We start from the raw sequence: 24,600 nt of genomic DNA, 5'->3' as shown, positions 1-24,600 counted from the left end.
AAGAAGTTGTAATCTGAGCAGGGGTAGCCAAGTATTTTTGCAGTCTGTAAACAAATAGAAGCATGCTGAGAAAATTACATTTACGCTATGGGGTTGTGATTCCAGGGCATGAGATTTGGCTGCAGGTACTCTGACAATGAACCATGGCATTGTGCCAGCATCACCATCACATTTGAGTGATGTTTGCTCGAAGTTCTGTCATTTGTATCAGGAATTCTGGGGATTTTGGTTGGAGAGTCATTTCAGCTCATTCCACAGACCTCTGGAGGAGAGAAAATTGAAAACACTGTGTGGTGTAACAAATCCAGCAACATCTCCTTTTCCAAGCACGTGGATGTTCCATTAGCTGATGCAGATTTGAGAAATGTGTTCTCTTTGTTAACACAATGTATTTTTTTTTTCTGTTCTCTTATTCAGAGACCTGAGCGAAAACCAGATCAAAGGAATCCCTAGAAAGGCCTTTCGAGGAATCATTGATGTGAAGAACTTGTAAGTGACAACTTCATTAATATTTGTGCTGAAAACCTTTCTCCTCTTGTTATATCTGGCTGTTACTCTCAGTTTGGGTACCTTGAGTCCAGCTCTGTGCAGCACCAAAGGGACCCTGCAGGTTTTTGTCAGGGCTGCTTTGGTCCTCATGCCTGTGAACACACCTGGGGAGGTTTTGAGCTGAGGAAAAAGAACAGACTCAAAGGCTTCACCCCTTCCTGCAGGACTGCCCTAGAGCAAGATATGCATGGGAAAATTACTGCTCAAGTCTGGGGATGGAATTGAAATGTTTTGCTTAGTTTAAGTTTTCTGTCCCATCACTTCTGTCAGAAATAAATGACAAACTGTGGCACTCAGGCATGGTGGTTGAGCACAAATATCAGAAAATGAAAAATGTAATGGGAGCAGTTAACTGCACAGGCTTTGACAGCTTGTATTTAAAATTAAAATCATTTATAAAAGCCTTTTAAGAGAGAAAACGGGGCTGTGGTTTTTGTGCTAATGAAGCCAGTCTGTCCTAGCCTTTTGCTGTAAGGTAGCCTGAAATATGTGTAAAGATTTTGAGCTCTGAATTTCCAGAGCTACTGCAGGCTCTCACAGGTTATGTAACAGAAACCCCTTTTTGTGCACTCCCACACTGTAACCCACCCTTGGCTTTGCTGGAATTAGCACGGGGTGAGCTGAGCAAGGAAACAACAGCCCCAGGCTCAGCAGGCTCAGGATTCCCTGGGACAGCCACCCTCAGAAGCTTTTCAGAGCATTTCATTAGGGTTAGCACTTGTTACCACAGCAGGAGCTGAAAACTGATCCCCACTGTGTTAAATATTGGAAGCACTGCATAAATGGTGTGGATGTCTTAAAATTGAGTGGAAGGAACAGCTAAAGGAGATCTGAAAAGAAAACCTCTTCTACAAACAGTCTTGCAACATAGTTCTGTTTTCAGATCTTGCCCCAATGAAATGCTCTCAGGCATGTGATGTGATCCCTGGGGCATCCTGAGAAGGGCCAGGAGTTGGACCCTGTGATCCTGATGGGATCCATCCCTTTAATCCTTTTCTCATGAGTTTTACTTGCATTGTGTGATCTATAAGAACAATAGATAGTATTTTGTTTCAGAAAATCAACTTTGCCAGCTGTAATTCACTGTTGTTGTCTGACTTAATTTCAAATAACAGAGTTTGCATTGAGAGTTTAGGTCACCTCTGACAAGTTGGCACAAGCAGAACAGGTGTTTTGATTTATGCACCCACTCTCAGTGCAGAAGGATCCAGGGTTTCTCCTCTCCATGGGCTGGTACCAAGTGGCTGCAGTGTTTACAGGACCTGTATAAATGTTGGGATTTCAAGCTTTAACAAAATCTTGTATCTGTCAAGTCAGGCAGTATTGATTGTTTTGCTGTAAAAGACACAATATCAGAAGTACTTCCCTGTAGCTCCAGTTTCTGACTTCTGTGAGCACTGAAGTTATCACAGAGTCATAAAATAATTCTGGTTTGGAGTGCTCATCCAGTCCAGCCTCCAGCTGAGCAGGAGCACAAAGCTTGGTGCTCTAACAGATTGCTGTTGTGAGCCACAAATACTGATTATTTAGATAAATAGCAGGGGAAGCAGACTGTTCACTCACATCTAGACATTCTTTCTTGACAGGAAATGCACAAATCCTGTGCCCAGGGGGGTCCATGGGACTGGTGCTTCCAGACACAGACAAGTGGATTGTGACTTGCTGGGGAAAACATGGCACAGTCTTGAGCCAACTTGGGCTGGAAATACATTAAATTTTTTTTCCAGCAGTAGCTGTAAAGGTGTGATGCAAGCTGAACCAAGTCAATAGTTAAAGCTGTTTCAGCAGTGAGCTCAAAGATGCTGGTTCCCATTGTCAGCCTGTGTTTGGCAGCCAGGTCTGTCCCCTCTGGGTGCCAGCAGTGACCATGGCAGTGAGCAGGGTGTTCAGTGTCCCTTGGGGTGCCAGCACCTGCCTGGTGGCTGTGACACAAAGGTGCTGATGGCACAGCAGCAGGGTGGGCTGTTTCTGTGGTTATCACTTTGCAGATTTATTGCGCTGTCTCACTATTCTTCCACTTTATAAAGCATGTTTGTGAGGGAGCTTGGAGGCTTTGGGGCACAAGAAATAAAGCTACAAACTGTCACATACTCCCCAGCCCTTTCCATTTTATATTTAGAATTTGTATAGGGAAAGGCTGGCATGGAATGGTCTCTATTTTCATGGCTTGACCTTTAACATGGCCTCAGATTCTTCCAGGTTCTTCCAAAAGTGTCCCAATATTATGGCAAAAATAACAACTCTGGAGATACCATAACAGAGACATAGCAAGTGCTAGACCAGAGGAAAGTCTCCAGATTAATGCTGTTTAACAGCAGCTGGGAAAGCTTCCCTCAGGACAAAATGCAGAGTTGATGCAATGGACTGAGGCAGGGCATGAATTCCTTTTGGACTCCAGCTCTGAAACAGGCAGCCTGAGGGCTCAGTATGATTTGCAGTGTGAGAATTACCCTGTCCCAGCATGGCCATGGCCGGGAGGGACACAGAGGCACAGGTTGTGTCCAGCTGCAGCAAAATGGTGTTAAAAAATCTTCTTCCAAAGGGGAAGGTGCTGCTGCATGTGTGAAGCAAGGAGAGTCTTTGGCTATGTTCCTCAAGCACCAGGGCTGCAGAGCTGGCTTGATGCAGGGGAAAAAATATTTAAAAAAAAATTTTAAATGATAGAGGGTGAAAAAAGTTATAAAAAGCATTGTTCCAAGATGTTTTTCACTGTCTTTCTTTTTAAACGCTAAAAGCTTTCTATCTTTTATCATTCTCTTAGCAGAACAGTGAGCCCAGGAAAATGGGCTTGGATTAGGGCTGTGCTAAAGAATTTTAAATGTCAGGGAGGCCAGTGTTTTTCACCAGACAAAGCCAAAGCAGAGGCTGGAGTTTCTCAAACTCCTAAGTGGGGGAAGTTTCCTTGTGTGAATTATTTTCATATGAAGTGTTTTCTGCTGTTTGAGTACAAAAATCAAAGAATGTGCTCACAAATAAATTAGTGAGTATATTTCTAACTGAAATGTAGAAATAATTATACAGCTTTTAGAAAGTTTCATGAGCACATAATGCCCATTACCAGTAGTGAGTTTATTTGGGAATTTGGCATAAACTGACACTTTGAACACGTTGTGGAGAATGTGCATGAACTCTGCTCAGTGGCCCTAAGAGCTGAACAGGAGAGGGCAAGAGAGGGCCAGCCTGCAGAGCACACCTGTATTCAATTTCTGTTACTTATTACTCAGAGAACAGGAAATGTTTCTTGCAGGAATCTAGCCCCAAGTAAGCACATTTATTTCAAGAATTAAAGTCTATGGGTTTGGGTCTCATTGAGCTTTGGGCTAACTCAGTGCTGTCAGCCATGGCCTTCCATCATAAAATATACAGAGCTGCTTCTTGGGTTTCTGCACGTTTCCCCTGCTCCTATCTCATCTTGGCATGCAGGGGAGTGAGTGTTCCTCTGCTGAGCCATTCCTGCAGATGCTCAGCCCACCTCACTGAGGGCAGCCAGGATCCCAGTGCAGGGATATGCAGAGCTTGATGTTAGGCAGAAATTCCTCCCTGTGAGGGTGGGCAGGCCCTGGCACAGGTGCCAGAGCAGCTGTGGCTGCCCCTGGATCCCTGGAGGTGTTCCAGGCCAGGCTGGATGGGACTTGGAGCAGTCTGGGATGGTGGGAAGTGTCCCTGCCATGGAACAAGACAGTCCTTATGGTGCTTTCCAACCCAGACCTTTCAATGAGTCTACAAACATCTCCCAGCCAAGGAAAGGAAAACAGGAATCCATGTGCAGTGTGGATGCAGGGCAGAGGGGGAGCCACCCTGTGTGAGCATCACTCAGAGCTAGAGCCACACAGAACCACACAGGCACTGCTTTATCCATTGGGGTTCCTGCAGTTTCTTGTGCTTCATTCACTGGAATTCACTTCCATCCATATTCAGCCTTTTATCTCTCACAGGCTTTGGCTGTAAGATTCTGTAGCACTGGGACTTAGGGAAAAATAAAAAAGAAGTTAACAGGTTCATGTGTCATGATAATACAGGCTCATTGCATTTCTGTCCGAACACTCCTCAGCCTCACCTGAGATAACACAGCTCCTATCTTGCACCTGCAAGAGGCTCTCCCTGCATCCTGGGGCCACTTAGCACATTGTGGGTAATATCCTCCTTGATAGCCCTAAAGGTTCTTGTGGAGGGAGAAATGAAGCGTTTAGATTTATGTTTTTAAAAATACAGAAATACATCAGCACATATGTAACGTTTAACACCTCTGCAAGTCAGTACACATTTATTTTCCTAGTGGTTAAATTACCTCTGCAGTGGGGAGGATCAGAGCTCTGTAAGTACTGTAAAATATTGTTGTACCTATTAGTTTCAGTTCCTTATTTGTTAAATGGCTTTTCCTGGAAGATTCTGTTACTTTTTCTGCATGCATCTACTATTAGCATCAATCTACAGAACGTTTACAAAAATTAAACATCTTGATTGCACATTCAGGTTTTGGAAAAAGCTGAACTTGCTCTTTACATTGAGAGGTATTTTGCATTCAGCTACACAAAATATTAAAATGTTCCAATGTAATTTTTTTTAACCATCACAGCCAGCTCTGCAGAGTATATTTGTAGCTTCTGCCATTCAGCCATAGGAAAAATTAAACATACCTGTCAAGTTAAACTAATGAATAAACTAATGAATAAAGGAAATAATGGTTGATTTGTGTGTAGCCATTTCACTAGAAGAAAGCAAGTGATTGTGAGTTATTTGCCATACATAAATATGCAGTAGATCTTAATGAAATGTTACACTACAAAACATAACTCCTTTAGTCTGGGTTCTCCAGGGAAGCTATTATCCAGAGCCCTCTGAAATTCCTGGCTGTAGTTTCTTGACATTTGTGTACAGTGTTCAGTATTTCTCTTGCTGTTTGCAGTAAAATAAAATTAAAGGAAGAAGATAAACAATTGGCCAGATTTTCCATTCTTTTGGTATAAAATCTGGATTGAGCCTTCTGAAGCCAGGGGTTGGCCTCAAATAAAAGCAAAGAAATGCCTAGAGGAGAATTGATTATCATGTGTTGGGTTATGTATTTGCTTTAGTGTCTCCCAATGGGCTGAACAATATGTGTATATATTTGATGGTGTGCATTAAGAGCTCAGTATATTTTAAACAGGAATACTATTGTGAGGAATTGTGGGGTTTTTGTCCCTTTCCTGCTTGCTCTGTTTCCATCAGGAATGTCACAGCTGCTGTAGCCACAGCCAGGGGAAATCCCATTAGGAACATGAGGATGAAAACTTGAAAAATATGTGTCTATATTTGATGGTGTGCATTAAAAGCTCAGTATATTTTAAATAGGAATACATGAAAATTAAAGGAAAGGATACGTTTCTGTTATGGAACAGATTTCAGGTTGTTTTGACAAAGAGGTGGCTAAACAGGTCAGAGTCATGGAAAGAGCTATTTTGAATACTCATTGGAGACAAGCCTTTTGCACTCTTTAGGGGGCAAATAGATCACATTACTTCAACTGTATAAATTTGTAAATAATTTTCCTGCTCCTTGTCCATAAATTCACCCTGCTCTCAATGTATTCCAACAGTGTATTCCTTTCTATTTCCTGTAATTGGTCTTCATTGTGATAGTGACCATAATGAATTCAGGAGAGATCTCTGTGGCCATCACATTTGCTTTCCTAGAAATGTCATTGTCATGCAGCATTATTATAACAATAAAATAACAAGTTCCCAACTTACCACCTTCTATGGAGAAACACCACCTGCAGCGTCAGTTAATTTTATGAATACATTAGCTTGAGCTTTTGCCATCTGTTCTAGCCCTTATAAGAAATGCAAGGAGCATATATTTCACAATTAACTCATTAAAAGGATATGATTGATTGGAATGCACACACATGTTCCCTGCACCACGGTTAAGGTGAGATGGGCAGAACCAACCAAGCACTCAGAGTCGTGGCAGAGGACATTTTGTGAGGCAGAAGAGCTTCTCTCTTGGCATCCTCAGCCACACACACAGGGCCAGCACATCGGGTGACACAGAGGGTGACACAGAGGGGTGGCACTGGTGGCTTCATTGTTCTCTTGAGAGCTGTGGCCCAGCCTTACAGGGGCTCCCTCGTGGTTCTGCTCAGGCTGAGGTGTACACTAACCCTTGGTCTGTCATTCTATTCTATTCTATTCTATTCTATTCTATTCTATTCTATTCTATTCTATTCTATTCTATTCTATTCTATTCTATCCTGTTCTGTTCTATTCTATTCTATTCTATTCTATTCTATTCTATTCTATTCTATTCTATTCCATTCCATTCCATTCCATTCCATTCCATTCCATTCCATTCCATTCCATTCCATTCCATTCCATTCCATTCCATTCCATTCCATTCCATTTGGAATCACTAACCTCTAAAATCCACCTGCCCTGATCTTTCTAAATATCTTCCCTTTTCTATCTTATAGTAACAATAAGAGAAAAAAGCAAGAAAGCTGAAATAGCGTGCAGGCTGGCTTTAGGCAGGCAGGAAGGTGGAGGGAGGATAACACTCATAAACACTGATTAACACTGATAACACTGATAAACACTGCTCACCCCAAGACCATCCCATGAAGGGTTTAAACCAGGGCCATATTTGGTAGTGTGGTCAGCCCCTACTTGTATTTTTTTAAACATATTTGGGTTTATGTAATCCCCTTTCTCTTGTCCCTTGCTAATAAATGAATTGTGGGGGTTTTGTCCCTTTCCTGCTCACCCTGGTTCCATCAGAAATGTCACAGGTTCTGCAGCCTCAGTCAAGGGAAGCCTGTTAGAAACATGGAGATGAAAACTTGAAGTTTAATTCAGAAACTGCATTCTTTTAATCACAGTTTTTTCCCTGCCTCCAGTGAATCAGCAGAGGCTTTTTCCTGCTCTTTTTGCTGCATTGGAGAGATTATGTGTTCATCATCAGCATCTTCCTGATGGTCTGTGGGAGCACAGGATCCTGAGCACAGGGTCTGTGCCCTCCCTATGTCCTGTCCTTGGGTCCCTTCCCTTGCAGAAGAGTTTTGTGCAGGGTAGCTGAGGGTGAGCAAGGGCTCTGGAATAAAAAGCTAATTCTGCATTTTTCTAGAATATGCTGCACAGAGCCAGTGTCTTCCGAGGAGCTGTGCTGAATAATGGTGCTCTCAGGCAGTTTATTGGAATTCCCATAAAGTACTGGGGGGTTTAAGTGTTTTTACAGCCCTGAAACTTCTGTGTGTCTCTTTTGACATCATAAGGAATAGTCATTATTCAGAATTACCTTCTTGAGATGAAGGTTTCCTAGGATTTTTGCAACGTGCGCTGATGCTAAGAGCTATCAGCTCAGAAGTGATGTTGCTAGTGAGTGAGCCAGTTTCAGTGTTGATAGTTTATTTTTGTAAATGCTTGGCATTAGGGTTGTGTCAGTTTTCAGGGGTTGTCTTAGAAGGGCATGAAGTGATAGAACAATAGGGAATGGCTTTAAACAACAGAGAGCAGGTTTAGGTTGGATATTAGGAAGAGATTGTTCCCTTTGAGGGTGGGCAGGCCCTGGCACAAATTCCCAGAGCAGCTGGGGCTGCCCCTGGATCCCTGGCAGTGCCCAAGGCCAGGTTGGATGGGGCTGGGAGCAGCCTGGGACAGTGGAAGGTGTCCCTGCCATAGCTTTGTGATGGTGTTCACAGGGGTTTTCAGATGAGGGAAGAGACGAGAATGTTGACTCCATGTTCAGAAGGCTTGATTTATTATTTTATGATATATATTACATTAAAGCTATACTAAAAAAAATAGAAGGAAAAGTTTCATCTCAGAAGGCTTGCTAAGCTAAGAATAGAAAGGAATGAATAATAAAGGTTTGTGGCTCGGACAGAGAGTCCAAGCTAACTGGACTGTGATTGGCCATTAATTATAAACATCCAAGATGGGCCAATCACAGATGCACCTGCTGCATCCCACAGCAGCAGATAATCATTGTTTACATTTTGCTCCTGAATCTTCTCAGCTTCTCAGGAAAAAAAAATAAAATCCTAAGAAAGGATTTTCATAAAAGATGTCTGTGACAGAGCTTTAGTCCCTTCCCACCCAAACTGTGCTGTAACTCTGTGATCCTCTGGTTCATGTGGTCCTCTGGAGGGTTTGGCCCAGCCTGCAGGACGTTCCTGTGCTTTAGGACAGGAGTGTTAATGGGAATGCTGCTGTTTGCATTATTCCAAACAGCCTGGATGGCCCCCTGTGCCTCAGGGGGAACAGTGGAGCACAATGTGCACACTGACACCCTGCAAAGGCTGCGGCACCTGATAAACACTGCTCACCCCAAAACCATCCCATGAAGGGTTTAAACCTGGGCCATATTTGGTAGTGTGATCAGCCCCTCCTTGTATTTTTTAAACACATTTGGGTTTGTGTGATCCCCTTTCTCTTGTCCCTTGCTAATAAATGAAACACCAGGTGGACAAAGCAGCACAGCACGATCTTAAATCTGTTGAATGTGCTAAACCATGACTTGGACTTCATGTGAGATTGATTGCACAGATTGGAAATGCACCACTGATTTATTTTTTTCTGTTTTTTAAATGAAAACATCTGCAATAAGTAGGGTGGATGTCTGCTCTGCTCTCTTGTCCACTTGCATTTCAGGAAGTGTTTGTTTTCATGGATGTCTGCAGTTGTGGGCTCAACTGGCCACAAGGGATCTGTCACTGACAACTTATTAAAAGCTGAACCATCACTCCTGGGGAACAGATTTCCTCACTGTAAAGGTTGTTTCCCCCTGAGTAAAATGTCAGATAAATAAAAAGCTGAAATATCTCTTAAGTGTGTTCCACTTATAAAATAGAAGTACATAAGCCAATGTAGTAGTGGAGGATGTATGTTTGGTGGCATTTAATATTTTTTAAATTTTTCATTTTTCTGAGCTAATCAGAGCTGACTACCTCCATAATAAAGTTATTAATAATTCTGATTTACTCAATTCCTGTATCCTGGATATCCACTGCAGTATATATTGGTTTTAGTATTAATTTTTGAACAAACCACAGATTTTTTTCATATTTCTTGTGGAAGTAAGACAACACCAATACCAATTGTTTTCTCCTTTTCTGGAAATGTATTTCAAACATTATTGAAAGCCTGCACTTTAATTGTTTATATGGTAAAGTCCTAATGCTGATGACAAGAAAGATGAAGTATCCCACACAGGCCTAAGTAATCTTTTCCATCTACTTCAAATTCTGTTCTGATCTTCCCTATGCTTCGTGTCTTGCATAATTTATTGCCTTGTCCAGCCTTGGAGGGGCTCCTTCTGCAGCCATCAGCAATGAGCTCTGTCAGTGGTCACTGGTGAGGTTTGAGGAGTGACATGGATGTGCTGTGTCCCATCAGGAACACAAAACAGCTGATACAGGGATGCGAATCCTTTGGATCCTTTGGAAAAATCCAAAGGATTTTTCAGGAGACTGAAGAAGTCCAGCCTTTGTGTGTTAGAACCTCAGGCTTGGTGGTCACTTTTGCAATTTCTCTTCCATTAGGTAAAATATGGTAGTCTGGAGGTTTAAATTGTATATAGCTCACTTACTTAAGTGGGACACTGGTGGAATTTTTTAAACAAGATCACAAGCTCCAGGTCCAGAGTTTGATAAAAGAAAACCTCATCCCTAATCCTGAATGAGACCCATTATCTGGGGTTTGAAATCTGCTACAAAAAGTCTGGGTGACTATTGCTATTTCCAGAGATTACTTATCTGCTTACTTATTTCACTGAGCTCTGCTTGCTGCTTTCTGGGCTCGTCATTCTTTTATCCTAATGAAGCACAGATACATTCTGATGCAGCACCCATTGCTGCAGCACTGCCTTTGTATGAAGAGTAATGAATAGCAGATTTGGCTCTTTTCTGTTTTAATAGACTTACAAGAGTCTCTCTGACAGAAACAAACTCCAGAAAATACCTTGATTTAAAAACAGGCTATGTGGTATCCTTACTGTCCTTTTGATATAAAACTTGATTAAAATGGGATGTGACATCGGTTGAAAAAGTATGAAATCAAATTTTCTTTATTACGTACGTGTTTAGGCTAACCTATGCCTACAGTTTATCTTTGTGTAATTTATGCTGTCTTTGTGCCATGCCTTAATTTTGAATACATTTGTTGAAGATTTCCTGTAGCATTCGTCTAAGATTGTCAAAAGGAAGTTTTATTCTAAAAAAAGAGATAGTACTGGTTTTAATTATGAATATAAATAGCTTCATAACCAGAGTGAACTCTGAATTTACATCATTTTTATGATAGCCACACCATTCCAGGTTTATTGATTTTGTCATTTGCTTCATTACATTTAATGCAAACCTTTTGTATGAAATTATTCTGGTGCTGTGCTGGCCACGGAGGGGTCAGTGTGTGCAGTCTCCAGCCAAAACAGCACAGCAATATCATTTTAGTGCAGACTCCATGGACAAAGGGGGGTTGTAAATACTGTCCACCAGCAGAACAAAGTTTGCCTTTTCCACTTGACCTTCCCAGCTGGACAAAGTTAAAACCACAGCTTGAGTTGTCTTTTTTTTCCACTCTTCTCTCCCCCTGCGCTTGGCTTCAGCTCTTTGGTCAGTGTGACAAATTCCTGTTTCTGGGGAGGAAAAGGAGTTTGGGGTGGGTTTGGTGTGCCAGGCTGTGCTGGGAATGCCAGGGCAGCTCCAGTTCTGTGCCCATGGAGATTCCCAAGGGAGATGGTCTGCAGCAGTGCTGATCTCCTGCTCAGCAGCTCTTCTCAAGAGCCACTTGCTGTTTGCCTTTCTGCCTTGAAAATGGGTTTCTGGGGTCTCCAGTTGTTTTTCCATCTCACTGGGATTCAATTCTGATATTTGATTTTGTGAACAGGTAACTGTGCCTGGTTTGCTGTGCTTTTTAAGGGGTCCCTGCCTATGGCAGGGGAGATGGATCTCAGTGATCTTTAAGGTCCTTTCCAACCCAAGCCATTGTGTGATTGTATGAATAAAACCTGAGTTCTTAATTCATCCTGCATCACTTTCTCTAGATAACACAATTATTCTTTTCGATCTAACTTAATTTTGAAAAGTGGTACAAACACTATGCAAAGCAGGTGAGTAAATGGACCCTTGTTTTCCCAGAAGGCAATGACTTAGGCTCAAAAATTAATTTCAGTAATTGATTGGGGGACTAGATTTCCTGCACCACTCTTCCTTGACCACGAAATGAGGTCAGCAGGATGTCCCCCTGCTTTTGACCCCAACTCTCACCTCAGCTGCAGCTTTCTGTGTGAGAGCAGAGCTGTCTATTTCAAACAAGCCTGTGCAGCTTCTTGCCACATTTAGAGCCCAGAAGGGAATGATTGCATTTCTCATTCAGTGATTCACTCTGCTCCATGACTTTGCTATCCTGCAGTTTGGTGGCTCCATGAGATAAAGTGTAGAAAAACAAAGCCACCTGCAATTCAATTCAATACAAAATTGATATGCCTTGAAAGAAAAATATTAAACTGTCATGGTATAGCTGTAGTGTAGAGTTTTTCCATCACAAATTGTTTTTATATGAACATATGCTCACTGTGTTTGTACAGCAAGGGATGTTACACAGTCCTTTTAAACAGCTCAGTTGCTGCATCACTTAAAAATGTCCTCAAAAGAAGCTCAGGTCATGTAAATCCTGCATGGACATTAAGAAAATCCTATGGAGGATTTTAATTTTATTCAAAGAAACCACCAGTGTTTTTGCTTGCATCTGCAGTGCTTTCTTCCTCTATAAAATAAGGATCTAAATCTGAGCAAAGCACAGAGGGAATTCTCAGGCAGTCAGATATCTGCTATGAGATTAATAGAAATAAAGTTGATTATCTAGGTGCAAATCTGAGAATGGCTTTAGTATAATAGCTTTGAGGTAGGCAAGAATAAAACCCCTTTTGTTTAAGAGCAGATGACACAGGGGGAGCGGAGGCAGCAGCAGTGGAAAAGGCTGTGAGATGATGGTCTCATTTGTACAGCTGATTTCTGCTGCTGAATATCATTTCCCTCCACTCTTTTTTTCCTACCAAAGGCCTGTGGGATCTAATTTTGCTTTTGTTTACCCTTTGGTAGTCCCATAAATGTCAAAGAAACAAATGAGAGGATTCCATCTTCATGAGGAAGTAACCTCTGCTCCAGTCTTTTGTGGGTTTTTTTAAAGCTCTTTTTGGAGTTATTTTTCCAACCCATTGAGCAGCACAGTAGCACTGTGGTAATGTGCATACACAGCTTGTCCAAGGTGCATTTTCACACTTAGGATTCTTCTTCCTTTCCCTTGTTTGACTAGGGAAAACAAGGGGTTTTGGAATTGTTTATTTGAAGGAACAGCAGAGTTTCATGAATGAACAATCAGTATTATTTCCCTATATAAATTCTTTATCAATATCCTGTCAATCACAAGTTGCTTATAAGGCAGTCATGATACCTTAATGCTGGAATATAGAGTGGTGCTTTTCAAAAAAAACCCCTCAGAAAAGCCCCAACCCAAAACCAAACCTCTCAACCCTAGAATTTAACTCATTTAAAGAGATAATGGGCTGTATAAAACTGTGATGTGGTGCACAAGAAATCTTAAGGCAAATGATTTACATTAAGATGCCCATAAGCAGTTCTTGCTGCATTTCCACGAGCCCAGCATAAAGCATCCTGCAGAACAGGGCTCTCTCATACACATTTAAAAATGGCATTTTGTGGCATGGGGTGGGAAATGGAGCTTTCTGCTGTGAAAATTACCTTTAGAAATGAGATTGACTTTTTTCCCCCTTTTTTTGTGTGACCCTTTAGTAGCCTTATATGTGAGTTTCACCCTTGAACCTACTTTATTTAGTATTTAATTTATATGCTTAAACTCGGGTCATATGCAGCAACAGCTATTGATTAGGTCCTGCTTTTAAGCCCAGTCTTAGAGAGAAGATGACTGCTGCAAAGAGGTCAAGTGGTTTGCCTGGAATAATTCACTGAGTAAGAGGGACTCACAATTATCTGAGCCATTTGAGCCGGGGGTTGTTGTTGGGGGTGGATTTTTAGTTTGGTTTTAGCTCTCTGCCTGCAGCTCTCACTGATTTTCAGAGCTGTGGAGCTCTCCCTTGCTGAGGAGCACCTGAAAACATAATTAAGGGTTAATGATCAGGCAGGGGGGGAGCAGCCAGCCCTTCACAATAAGTTGGGCAACAAGCAGAGCTCTCAGGACAGGGACTGAGAAGGATGGGAGAAATGTCCTGTGAAGCCAATTGTTCAGGTATCCTCTTTACCTACTTACAAAAAAAAAAAAAAATTGTTGCTTTGATTGCAAAAAAGAAAAAAACTGGGGCAGGGTTTTTTTCTGGCTGTTTTATTTCAGTGCTGCCACGTCTCAGTATGAATGAGGTTTTTGAGGTTTTGTCTGAAGGGTCAGGTGAGGTAAATGGTGGGATCTTGTGATCCAAACTTGCTGCCTGGTCCTGCCTGGGAGTCCAAGTTTTCTTGCATGTGGCTCCTTTTTGTCACAACAACTCTGGCAGAGGAAGCAGGTGTCTCTTTATGAATGTATTTATGGACTAATGTCAGGAAAAATACCCATAAAATATAAACCACCTAGCTAGGAAATTTCAAATTCATCTGGATAAGTTAATTTTTAAGATTCTTTGATAGTGGCTTCAAGTTTGTAAAGCTTGTAGAGTCCTTATTCAGTGACTAGTGAGTAAATGTGAATAAACATTTCAGAATGTAAGCATTTATATTTAAGAAATCCCAATGTCTAGGATTAGTTGAAGGTTGTTTTAATGATTTCAGAAGGAAATACTTTTCTTAAAAAAATTTAAAAGTAAAATTTGCAGAGAAAAATATTGAAGTCTGTACCTTCTAGGAAATTCTGTATATAAACCTACCTCTACAGTATTTTCTGATGATATCAGTAGTGAAAAAAATATTTAATAATAGTAACTTTATGTGTAACAGTAAGCCATCTTCTGTCCATATTTTTCATTTTAAATTGGGCATGCAGTTATCTCAGGATGCTGTTTTTACCAGTTTTTGATGAAATAATTCTTTCACACTTACATTCATTACAAGTCCTGCATTTATAGATAAAGTACAGAGTTTTAAGTTGCTCAAATCTCCTGCAAGATGGAATAAATCCCTTTGGAGGTGACCTGCTCTTGCACTGTGTGTTGTTTTGGAGATTAGGGTTGTCCCTTGGTACTGGGGTCTCTGCTCTGTGATGTTTCAGCTCACAGACTGAGTTTTTCCTTGCCCAGCAGTTTTTCCCTCCAGGATTTTGGCAATCCACAAGGAAAGCTGGGGAACCCCAGCACCTGCAGCCTGCTTTTCAGCTCTCCCCAAGAATTAAGCTCATGTGAGGATATACCAGCGGGGATTTGATGACTTTTCCTTTCAAGCTCAGTAAAACACCAGTGCTGTTCTACATCCTTTACCTGTATATTTTTAAAAGTACTTTGTAGCAATAAGAACATCAGTAATGATCTCCTGCACTGTGTTCAATCCTTTTGATATAAAATTTCTCTTCTGCGTGTGGATGCTGACAGTCTGGTCAGAGAGAAATTCAGATAAACTTTCCCAGGCATTATTTTGGGGGAGCAGGCTTGGTTTTATGAAGCCTTTATGATTTTTCTACCTTATTGCAGCATCTCCTGGTTTTTGTTTATTTAAAAAAAAAGGAAACGCCCATGCATTCTGATGTGAAAGCTGTTGGTTCTTGTGAGAGCATTATTTCATTAAGGTAATCACTGGTTATCTATTAGATGTGGGGTAAAACACATAAAAACAGATTGCAATCAACAAAACGTATCAATTTCTATCATGTCATTGCTCCATGTTTTATATTAGTATTACACCTGTCCCAAGGCTAGAGAAGAACATCTTAATTTGGAAATTTATAGGTTAATGGAATTGGAAGACATGAGTTCAGTTCCTAAAATTCTGTAAAACCTCATGGTGCTGCTGACAGCTCTGGGGAGGAGGAATAAATATATTAAAGGGTGGGGGACTCAAATGCCACAGCCGTCCCATAAAAGCCAAAAATAGATGGATGCCATTTGTTTTTATGAATCAAAAGATGCAGACCTATGGTTACACGTAGGTGGAAAGAAACTCCCTGGTGCACATGCACAAGAGCTGTCACATATGCTCCATGCCATGTTCCTCAGGAATAAGTGGCAGTGCCACATTGATTTGGTAAAACATTGTTTGGGAAGCTGCAGATCTGCTAACAAAAACTGAATGTAGTCATCCAAACATATTGGGTGCTTCTGGTTCATATGGGTGCTCAAATAGAACATTTGTTGCAAAGTGCTTGTAAACAACAATCTGCAGGGTGGATTGCTGTCCTTACCTCGGGTGACAAACATTCACAGATGATGCGAATTTGGCTGCCTTGAAAACAGGAAAGCAAAATGGAAATGGCTTTTTTTTGTCAATTCTGATCCAGTTTGGTGTTAATTCCAGAGCACTTTCCAAAGTATTTTAAAACTGATGTAATTATTAGGTGCCTAGATAACCAAGAAGAAGATAGGTTTTGATTCCCATGTAATCTATCAGGTATCTTACTTATTTTGGTTCCTACAATATTTTTGGGTTTTTTTTTTTTTTTGACTTTTCTTAAAGGTTTCCTCTTTTTTGTTTTAGAAACTGGTTATCTTTCCAAACATTACTTTTTATGGTTAGTTCTTTTTAAGTGTTTTAGGCCTTAATTATGTGCAGGTGTTTCACTGACAGCATAGGTGAGTTTGGGAAGGGTTCTAGACCTGGTGTGTGTGGCAGAGGGGAACACAAGACACAGATGCAAAGGGGAACACAAGTCACGGAAGCAGAGCTGGTGTGACAGCTTCAGAAATAAGTCATAGGGTGATTAATTTGGATATGGACAGCTACTCAGGGAAGAAGAATAGGTCTTCAAGTTCATGTCCAGCTGCCCAACAAACACCCCATGTCTATGAGTGGACCTCAGGAATGGAGATAATGAGGAATCAGCTGCAGGTTGGCCTACTCAGGACTTGTCTGTGACAGAATAGCAGATTTTAGTGCTTGTAGGAATCCTTTGCAACTTAGTCTAAGGGAAGTGTTATTTGCTTACTCATATATAAGTACATGTATATGTAACTGCCAAAATTACTTATATAAGGACACAGAGTGCTCAAAAAAAGTGCAGAGTGCTATTTTTATAAACTAAGTACAAATAGAAATCAGCAAATAAAAGCCCACAGCAAGATTTCACCCTTTAATTACAGTTTTTGTAGCATAAGCAGGTAATGCAGTAACCCAAAGCATGTATTTTGTTAATTTATTTATTTGAAGTCATGCAGAACAAGCAAATTTGGGGCAATGAGGTACACAGGCAGACTGTAAAAGTTGTTTCAGTGGGACTCTGGATGGGGAATTTGAATTCATTGCCTTGAGTAGTGAGAATGAAATTTGCTGTAAGTACTGTAAAGGCTTGTGAGGTTCAGGCTGAATTCCAAAGTGTCTCTCCCACCCTCAGCACCAATTCATCTAAACTCACCCATAATCTTATCTAGAACTGGTTACAAGTCAGCCACAGCTCTGACTTGCAAAATGGGATGTGATGCTAACAAATGGCAAATATAAAGACTTAAAATCACAGGATCAGGGCTTTGCATTGAAGCAACCGCTGGAAAACAAATTTCAGTGGTTTTTGCAGCCATTGCCAGCCCTGCTTTGTATCAGTAAGAGGTAACAGGGCTGTTGTTATGTCGGGTACTTGTGGTGCTGCTCTTCCTCAGCTGGCCTGAGAAACCAACCAGCAAAGCACAGAAAGGGTTAGGAGTCAGGATTTGCAGCTGCATGCCATTAGAAGCATTTTTGTGTTAAAAACAAAACTTCTGATAATACCCAGGCAGGTCATCAGTGAACAGCACAGAACTGTAACTAAGCCTAATGCCTCTTTGTCTTAAAGTAATTCAAAACACTCTTTTTTTTTTTGTTTGTTTTTTGTTGGTGAGTTTGTCAGTGGCTGATTTTACAACAGAAATTACTAGAAGGAGATAAATTCCATGTCTCAAAATCAAGCTGCTCTTGTCTGATCAGTATAGAAGAAAAAGGGTAAAACAAAGCAAAATCCTGTAAGCACACCCTCCAACCCTGCTTTTCATCTGGAGATGCCACTTATATTCATCTGTGTGGTTCATATGAACCCACAGCTGTGTTAAAGATGAAATGGCCTGATTTGGAAGCCCTTAGAAAACTTCTGAGCCTGTGTTAAGCATGGTCAGTGCTGGAAATCCCTCTCAGGATGATTTAAAATTAATGCAGCATCTTGAAATATGTGATTTGTTAAGTGTTCTCCAGTGGCTGTGGGAGTTGGTTGAGGAACTGAGCAGGACCATGTTGAGAAAAGTCCCCCAATCCAAAATGGGATATGGAGATATTTAGAACTGTGATTCCTTCTCCAGCTTTAACTGGCCATTTTTGTATTTTTTAAAAAAAAAGTCTGATAAAACAGGCTTTGACTGAAAACTTATTGGTGTGTTATACTAAGAAACTACCATTTATAACTGCAAGATGTTAATTGGATAGTATCCATGAGTTTTTGTATTAATTTTGTAATTACAGAAGCAAAAAAATTACCAAAACAAACAAAAAATCAACTGTTTTGCCTAAATTTACCAGCTATGCAGCAAGGCAGACACTCCCAATATTTAGTGGTTTGGTATTGCAATATTTAGTGGTTTGGTATTGCTTCCTCCTAATTTTTATCCTGAGAGTTACAAGAACATATCCCAAGTGATTGTATGACTGCAGGTGATAGCATTAATCTAATGTGATATGGGATTTTGGAGGGCACAGATGTCTGGAGATTGAATGTCCAGATTTCCTTTTGCTCTGTCATCCCCCTAACCATGTAAACACCAGGCACTTGCCCTGGGCATGTTCACCTTCCCTGCTCTGCCACAGCCTCTGTGCCCCAATGTTTTCATGTTTGCTGGTCAAGTCCAAGCTTCTCAAAGGCAGGAGAGCCTTCATTCTCCTCTCAAACCTGAGTTTTGTATGTTTTTTAACAAAAGCATGTGTCAGCAAGGAGCACCACCAGAATTACCAGGTTTTTTGCTCGGTGTCCCTGTTAAACCATCTCACAGTGAGCTCAGTGCCCCTGGCATGGGCTGGCTCAGGGGCAGCTCCACCTGCAGTGGTGTCCCCAGGGCAGCAGGGATGTCACCCATGCCCAAAACATCTCTCCAGGAGCCAGCAGAGCACCAGCCCAGCCTTGTTGTGTCACACTGCAGAGTTCCCTGCAGCCCTCTGTCCTGCTGAGCCCATTCTAAAAATGCCAAAGGCTCCAAACAAATTTTGTCTGTCTTTGACAATTGGTACACTTTTTAATAGGAAGGGATGGAGCATTTTGGGTCCTTTTTTTTTTTTTTTTAAGTTTTGGTTCTGTAATGAATCTGTTGTAGTACAGAATGAGTTTAAGGACAAAACCCCAATCCCAGCTGATGCTTGTGATGGTGTTTGCAGGGGTCTGAGGATGAGGGAAGAGATGAGGATCTGACTCCATGTTTCAGAAGGCTTGATTTATTATTTTATGATATATATTATATTAAAACTATACTAAAAGAATAGAAGAAAGGATTTAATCAGAAGGCTGGCTAAGAATAGAAAAAGAAGGAATGATAACAAAAGCTTGTGTTTTGGACAGAGCATCCAAGCCAGCTGACTGTGATTGGCCATTAATTAGAAACAACCACATGAGACCAATCACAGATGCACCTGTTGCATTCCACAGCAGCAGATCACCAATGTTCACATTTTGTTCCTGAGGCCTCCCAGCTTCTCAGGAGAAAAAATCCTAAGGAAAGGATTTTTCAGAAAATATCATAGCTACAGATGCTGCCGCACTGATGGGCGGTACCAGCTCCCCTGTGGGGTTTGTTTGTTTTGCCTTGGGAATGAATGTGATGGATTTCTGTGCTGTTAGCTGCGCAGAAGGGATGCCACGAAGGTGCAGGAGCCAGTGCAAGCCCTGGCCTTGCCCACAGGGCTCAGATTCTGGGTGAGTTCAGTGCTACTGCAGTGCTGGGCTCAGGATGGGGCAGGGGCAGCTGCAGCATCCCCATGCTGTGCTCCCTTCCCTGGCAGAAACACCCGAGAGGAGCAGGGGCTCAGGCTGGGCTGGAACCACAGCCCCAGATGAGCAGAGCCCAGGGCTGGAATGCTCAGCTCCTGCTCCACCTGCAGCAGCTGGGGGGATGGAACCACCTGCACCTCCTCCTCCATGTGCTCCGTGCACATGGCAAATGTCTGCTCTTTATTTCCTTTTAACAACTGCGGATATTTCTGTGCCTCGCTTTCAGATTTTCCAGTTTCATAATACTGTCGCTAATGATATGATTTCCTATTAATATTCCTAATCTGATTCCCTGGTATGATTTCTGGTTAATAAGGTCACTGGTTAGTAACATTCTGAACTAGAACTTTCCTTTACGTGTGGTGTTTGACACTTGTCAACGTAACAATAAATAATTTAAATAAGTGCAAACCTTCAAAAACTGTAAAAAACACCACAGTAAGTAACTTTCATTTTCTCAAACACCCATTTTATCTTTCTCTTTTCTTCCCCTTTTCCCCTTTGGGGCTGTGGCAGAGGAGAACAACAGATGGTTATCAGTCAAGAGTAACTAGGGAAACAGCAAAACCTGCCCCAATTGCTATGGAGACAGCCATTTCTGTGCTTGGTATGCACTATTTGTTACATCAGCAACCAGAGAGAGTTAAAAAAAGAAAAAAAAATGTTCTAAAGCACCTGATATTGAAAGGAAATCTTGTGTTTGTGTATATTTGTCCTTGTAGCAGGAGGAGTCTCCATGTTTGTTTGTCACTCAAGTTTTGCTTTAAGCTGATATTTTGGTTATTTTGTGACAGCAGCGTTTTGATTTGTGAGTTAATGTAGTACAAACACTCAGAGTAAATACTTAGTAATTTTGAATAGTCTGCAGAATAATTATTCATAAGCAATTCTTCCCCTTCAAATCAGATATTCCTCCCTCCTTGAATTTAACAACCTGGCAGCAGAGGTTGGGTATGAAAACTGAAGGGAGAGAATATGAGTCTGCCCAATTATCTCAGGCAGATGAGCTGTTTCTGCACAAAGCCTCAACCACAGCTTTTGGCAAAACTGCATCCTTGGGAACCAAAAAAAAACCCAGGAATTTTGAAACACTTGTAAAAATTTCAGAGTGAGATTGCAGCTCGATCACAGCAGCTGTATCAGTCTTTTATATTTTCTAATATAAGCAAGCTCTTATAGAGTGACTTCAGTGAAAAATAAATAAAGAGTAAAAATTAAATGAGAAAAAAATGCACTAAAAGCTACTTTGAAAGAACTTCACATTATTTCGATTTAATTGAATTTAACATTACCTCAAAGCACCATCTTTCCCCATTTATTGGGGCTTCCTCATCAATTAATACAAGGATAAGGACTTTAGTTTGGTATGTGAGAAATTTTAAATAGATGTGTTGGCGTCGCTTTCCTCAGATATTTTCATATTCTTGAAGTCACGTAAGGGCAGTAAATGTTTTAGAGTGTCTTTCAGATTCTTACAGGTTATAGAAAAACTTAAATACTAGAGTGCAAACTTTACAGGAAAGTGATGACGTAGAACCAGCAAGTGTGTATTAGAAACAATATGAAAAATGAAATGGAAAGGGAAAGTATTGTCCAAACAGGGGTTCTTTTGAAGATATAATTAGAAAAATGAATTCATTCTAAAAATGATTCTGTAATATATATATGTTTCATAAAAATAATTTATGGTGCATTTACCTTCCTGTGAAATCACGATAGAATTTCCTTTAAATGTTCCTTTAAATATATTTCAAATTCCTTTAAATAAGTATATATTGCAATTCCTTACATGCATATATCTGGTTAAAAATGCAAGTCTTTCCTCAATGAGGAAATAGCACCTGCCTGTTTATCTGCAAGTGTAGATACAAGCTACAACAGTAATTTTATATCAGTAACAGTAAACCTTAAATATGCAACTATGATAACACTGCTTTTTTATGCTAAATGTGAAATATGAGAAAGAAATTTGAACAGTATGTATTGCAGTAGTCATTAATACTGGCTTTTATTTAAATATTTAACTAGATTTTGGGCAAAATATAGAAAGAGGTTATAGTAATTTAACTACTGTCACAGGATAATTAAAAAATAGATTAGCACTTGAGCTCTGCAGTGGCCTTGGTAGTGTTTGAGAATGGAAAAAAAAAATCCCTTACTGAATAGCGTACAAAACACTGGTTATAAAGTCCGTTATTGTTAAATGTTGATGCTTGAAAGGCCTCTTCTTTGTGAATGTGAGTGTGGCAAATTGCAGGAAAAATGCTGAATTCTCTTATATAGTTGGTGGGCTGTGAAGAAATCTTGCTAGTAATACATATGTTTTGGGTTTTAAACAGAAATTTTTTAATGTTAATTTTAAAAAATAGATTATTTCAGTTTTGGTAAATTTCACCCCGCATGAATGTAATTCTTTTTTGTTTTAGAATATTTCTGTAATTTAAAAAAAAATCTTTAAATAGTTACATGATAAAATTTGTCAGCTTTGTTGCTGGGGATTTGTATTTCTTAAATGCATTTGAAAATTAAATATTCCTTATTGTTGTGAGCAAAACCTTGAAGGCTTGGTATTTCACGGATTATTTCAAATGGCAAAAGAATATCAACCTTGTAAAACCCTATTCCTTCTAAATACTACTTGAAATTTAACTCTTATTTATGATAGATAATGCACCAGTCTAAATGGATAAGCAGAGTTGCACTGTCAGGGAAAAAGTGTTTTAAACATTTAAAGTGGCATTTTAGCCGAGCCATAGATTCTCCTGTAATATAAATCTGTTAGGATGCAGCGTTATTTCTCATTTCTTAGGAAGGTGATTTGTGGCTAAGTTTTTCTTTTTCCTTTAAAACATCAATTCTAAGTTTTATCCATCAGTCGCATATAATGTACTCACATAATTTTCCTGCTTTTCAATAAAAATTGAGAGTAGTTATTGAGTCCACATTAGAGCCAAATTGCAGTAATACATATGGCTTCATGTATTACAGCTCTGCCACATGAAAGATGTCATTTCCTCCAAAGACTTTTATAAATTCTTGGATTGTTTATAAGCATTTTTCTGTGTCACACTCCACCTAAATCCCATTTGCCCATTCAATATTTTCCTTGCTCGAGTGCTTTGCTCTGCTCTCTGGGGTCTGTGGTGCTGCTGTCGTTCTCTGCCGGCATTGTCTGGTTGCTAATTGCCTGTCACGGAGCTCAGGGATCCCTGCAGCCCCCAGGGTGGCTCGGGGGGGATAATTCAATCCCAGGGGAGCTGCTGGCTGTCCCAGCTGGGATCTCAGCTGCCCTGCTCCGGCAGCATCACCCAGCCCAGCTCTGGGATCTGGGGCTGCTCAGCTTCGCTGCTTTGTGTCTGGTGCATGACAGATTCAGCATTTCACCCAAACATTTCAGCCCAAATCAAAGTTAGCTCTCTGTGCAACCCAGCAAAATTTGGAAGTGTCACACAGCTCAGTTACTGTGGATTCATTCATCCTTCAGCAGCTCAGTGTTTCTCTGTGAGGGATGTTTTTTGGTCAGAGGCAGTCAAATCACTTGGTAGGTTTAGATCAAGTCTGTGCCCAGTGCTGTATTCCTTCAAAAGGCAGTGTGAATACAGGTATGAAAAGTGATTTTGTCCATGTATTTTTAAAATTGCCTCATAAATGTGAGTTTGTGTTGTCTGACCTTTTAGCACCAGCATGTTGCACCACTATGTGCGTAAAAACCCGTTTGCAATCTCAAGGAAAAGATTTTCAAGAAAGGCTATGAGTGCTGACAAACAGAGGTGCCATTTAAACCTGAACCAAGGCTTCTGCAGCCCAAGACCATTTTTAAAAATTCCCCTGTAAGCCTGGAGCAGGTGAGGTGTGTCTCAGGAAGCTGACCTGTGCTCTGTGTGCCTGAGTGCTCTGTTCAGGATGCAGCAATGGGGAGATGGGAGTGGTGTCACAATGTTCCTCAGGGAAATGCAGGTTCCACCTGTTCTGAAATAGTGGGCTTTTTTCCCTCTTTAAGTTGAAATTTTACCTTCTCTGCATGTGTAATTTTATTCAAGTAAGATATTCTCAACAAATGTTAGGGATGTCTGTTTGGCCCCTGGAGGAGCTGCATGCACAGTCTGCCCACACTGAGTGTGTGAGCTGGCTGCTAGTCCACATCACAGGGGTTTGTTTTGTCTTCATAAGCATAAAAGATGTGCTGGACACCTTGGCTTTCTATAAGCCTTCCCTTAAACTTTCCCCAAAACTTTAAACTTATCACTTTGTTGTGCAAGGAGGACATTTAGGTCTAAACTCTCAGATTTCTAGTCTTGACTGAATGGCTCACCAGGGTGCTGTACAGATGCACAGAAATAGGATTTCCATCTTTACACACAGAGAAATAAATAGGGAGGCAGAGGGTCTTAAAACCTAATTTTAAGGCAACTAGCAGTTCTTTTCCTTTTGAGAAGAAATTCTCATGTTTCAATGCAGATGCAAATGTGTTGGGGTGATAGATACCAGGAGACACGAGCTCTGTGACAAAGGAGCATTAAACATGTGAGTTTCAGCCCCGAGACTGTGAAGAATTGGTTATGGGCCAGAGATTCAGGGTGTAACACTAATGAATATGTTCCCTATTTACTGATAGCCCTGCTAAGTGTGTGTCTTGTGAGCATTGAGAGGTTTCCCTTGCTGTGATCCCGAGCATCGATCACACAGACTAAACCTGGCTGTTGGCAGTGGCATGACTGGACCTGTGGAAATATGATTAAAATGGTCATTATGCTTTTTCAACAAAAATCAATCTATGAGAGCAGCAGTTTTTTAAAAAATACAATACCCACCAAGGAATCCCTTTAATCAGAAGGCTTTGAGAGTAGCACACTGTGGGTTTATTTGCTTATTTTAGTGCATTTGGCAGAAAAATCAATATCATAGTATAACTCCAATAAAAATTGTGCAATATCTAGTACTTCCCATAGAAGGAGAGGGAGAGGTGATT

The 24,600-nt window shown here is 40.7% G+C and overlaps 1 protein-coding gene across 4 annotated transcripts in view; it reads left to right on the top strand.

Annotated features, from left to right (window-relative positions):
- Positions 1-24,600, top strand: part of SLIT3 (slit guidance ligand 3) — a 482,838-nt gene that overhangs the window by 240,676 nt on the left and 217,562 nt on the right. For all 4 annotated transcript variants that reach the window (XM_074552528.1, XM_074552527.1, XM_074552531.1 and 1 more), the window contains exon 5: positions 418-489. In XM_074552528.1, the coding sequence (XP_074408629.1) occupies positions 418-489 (72 nt within the window). The remainder of the gene's footprint in view (positions 1-417; positions 490-24,600) is intronic.

This window comes from Zonotrichia albicollis, chromosome 15 (genome assembly GCF_047830755.1).
Source record: "Zonotrichia albicollis isolate bZonAlb1 chromosome 15, bZonAlb1.hap1, whole genome shotgun sequence".
Taxonomy (NCBI): Eukaryota; Metazoa; Chordata; class Aves; order Passeriformes; family Passerellidae; genus Zonotrichia; species Zonotrichia albicollis.
Note: the sequence above shows the minus strand (reverse complement) of the source record. Positions and strands in the feature narration are given on the sequence as shown.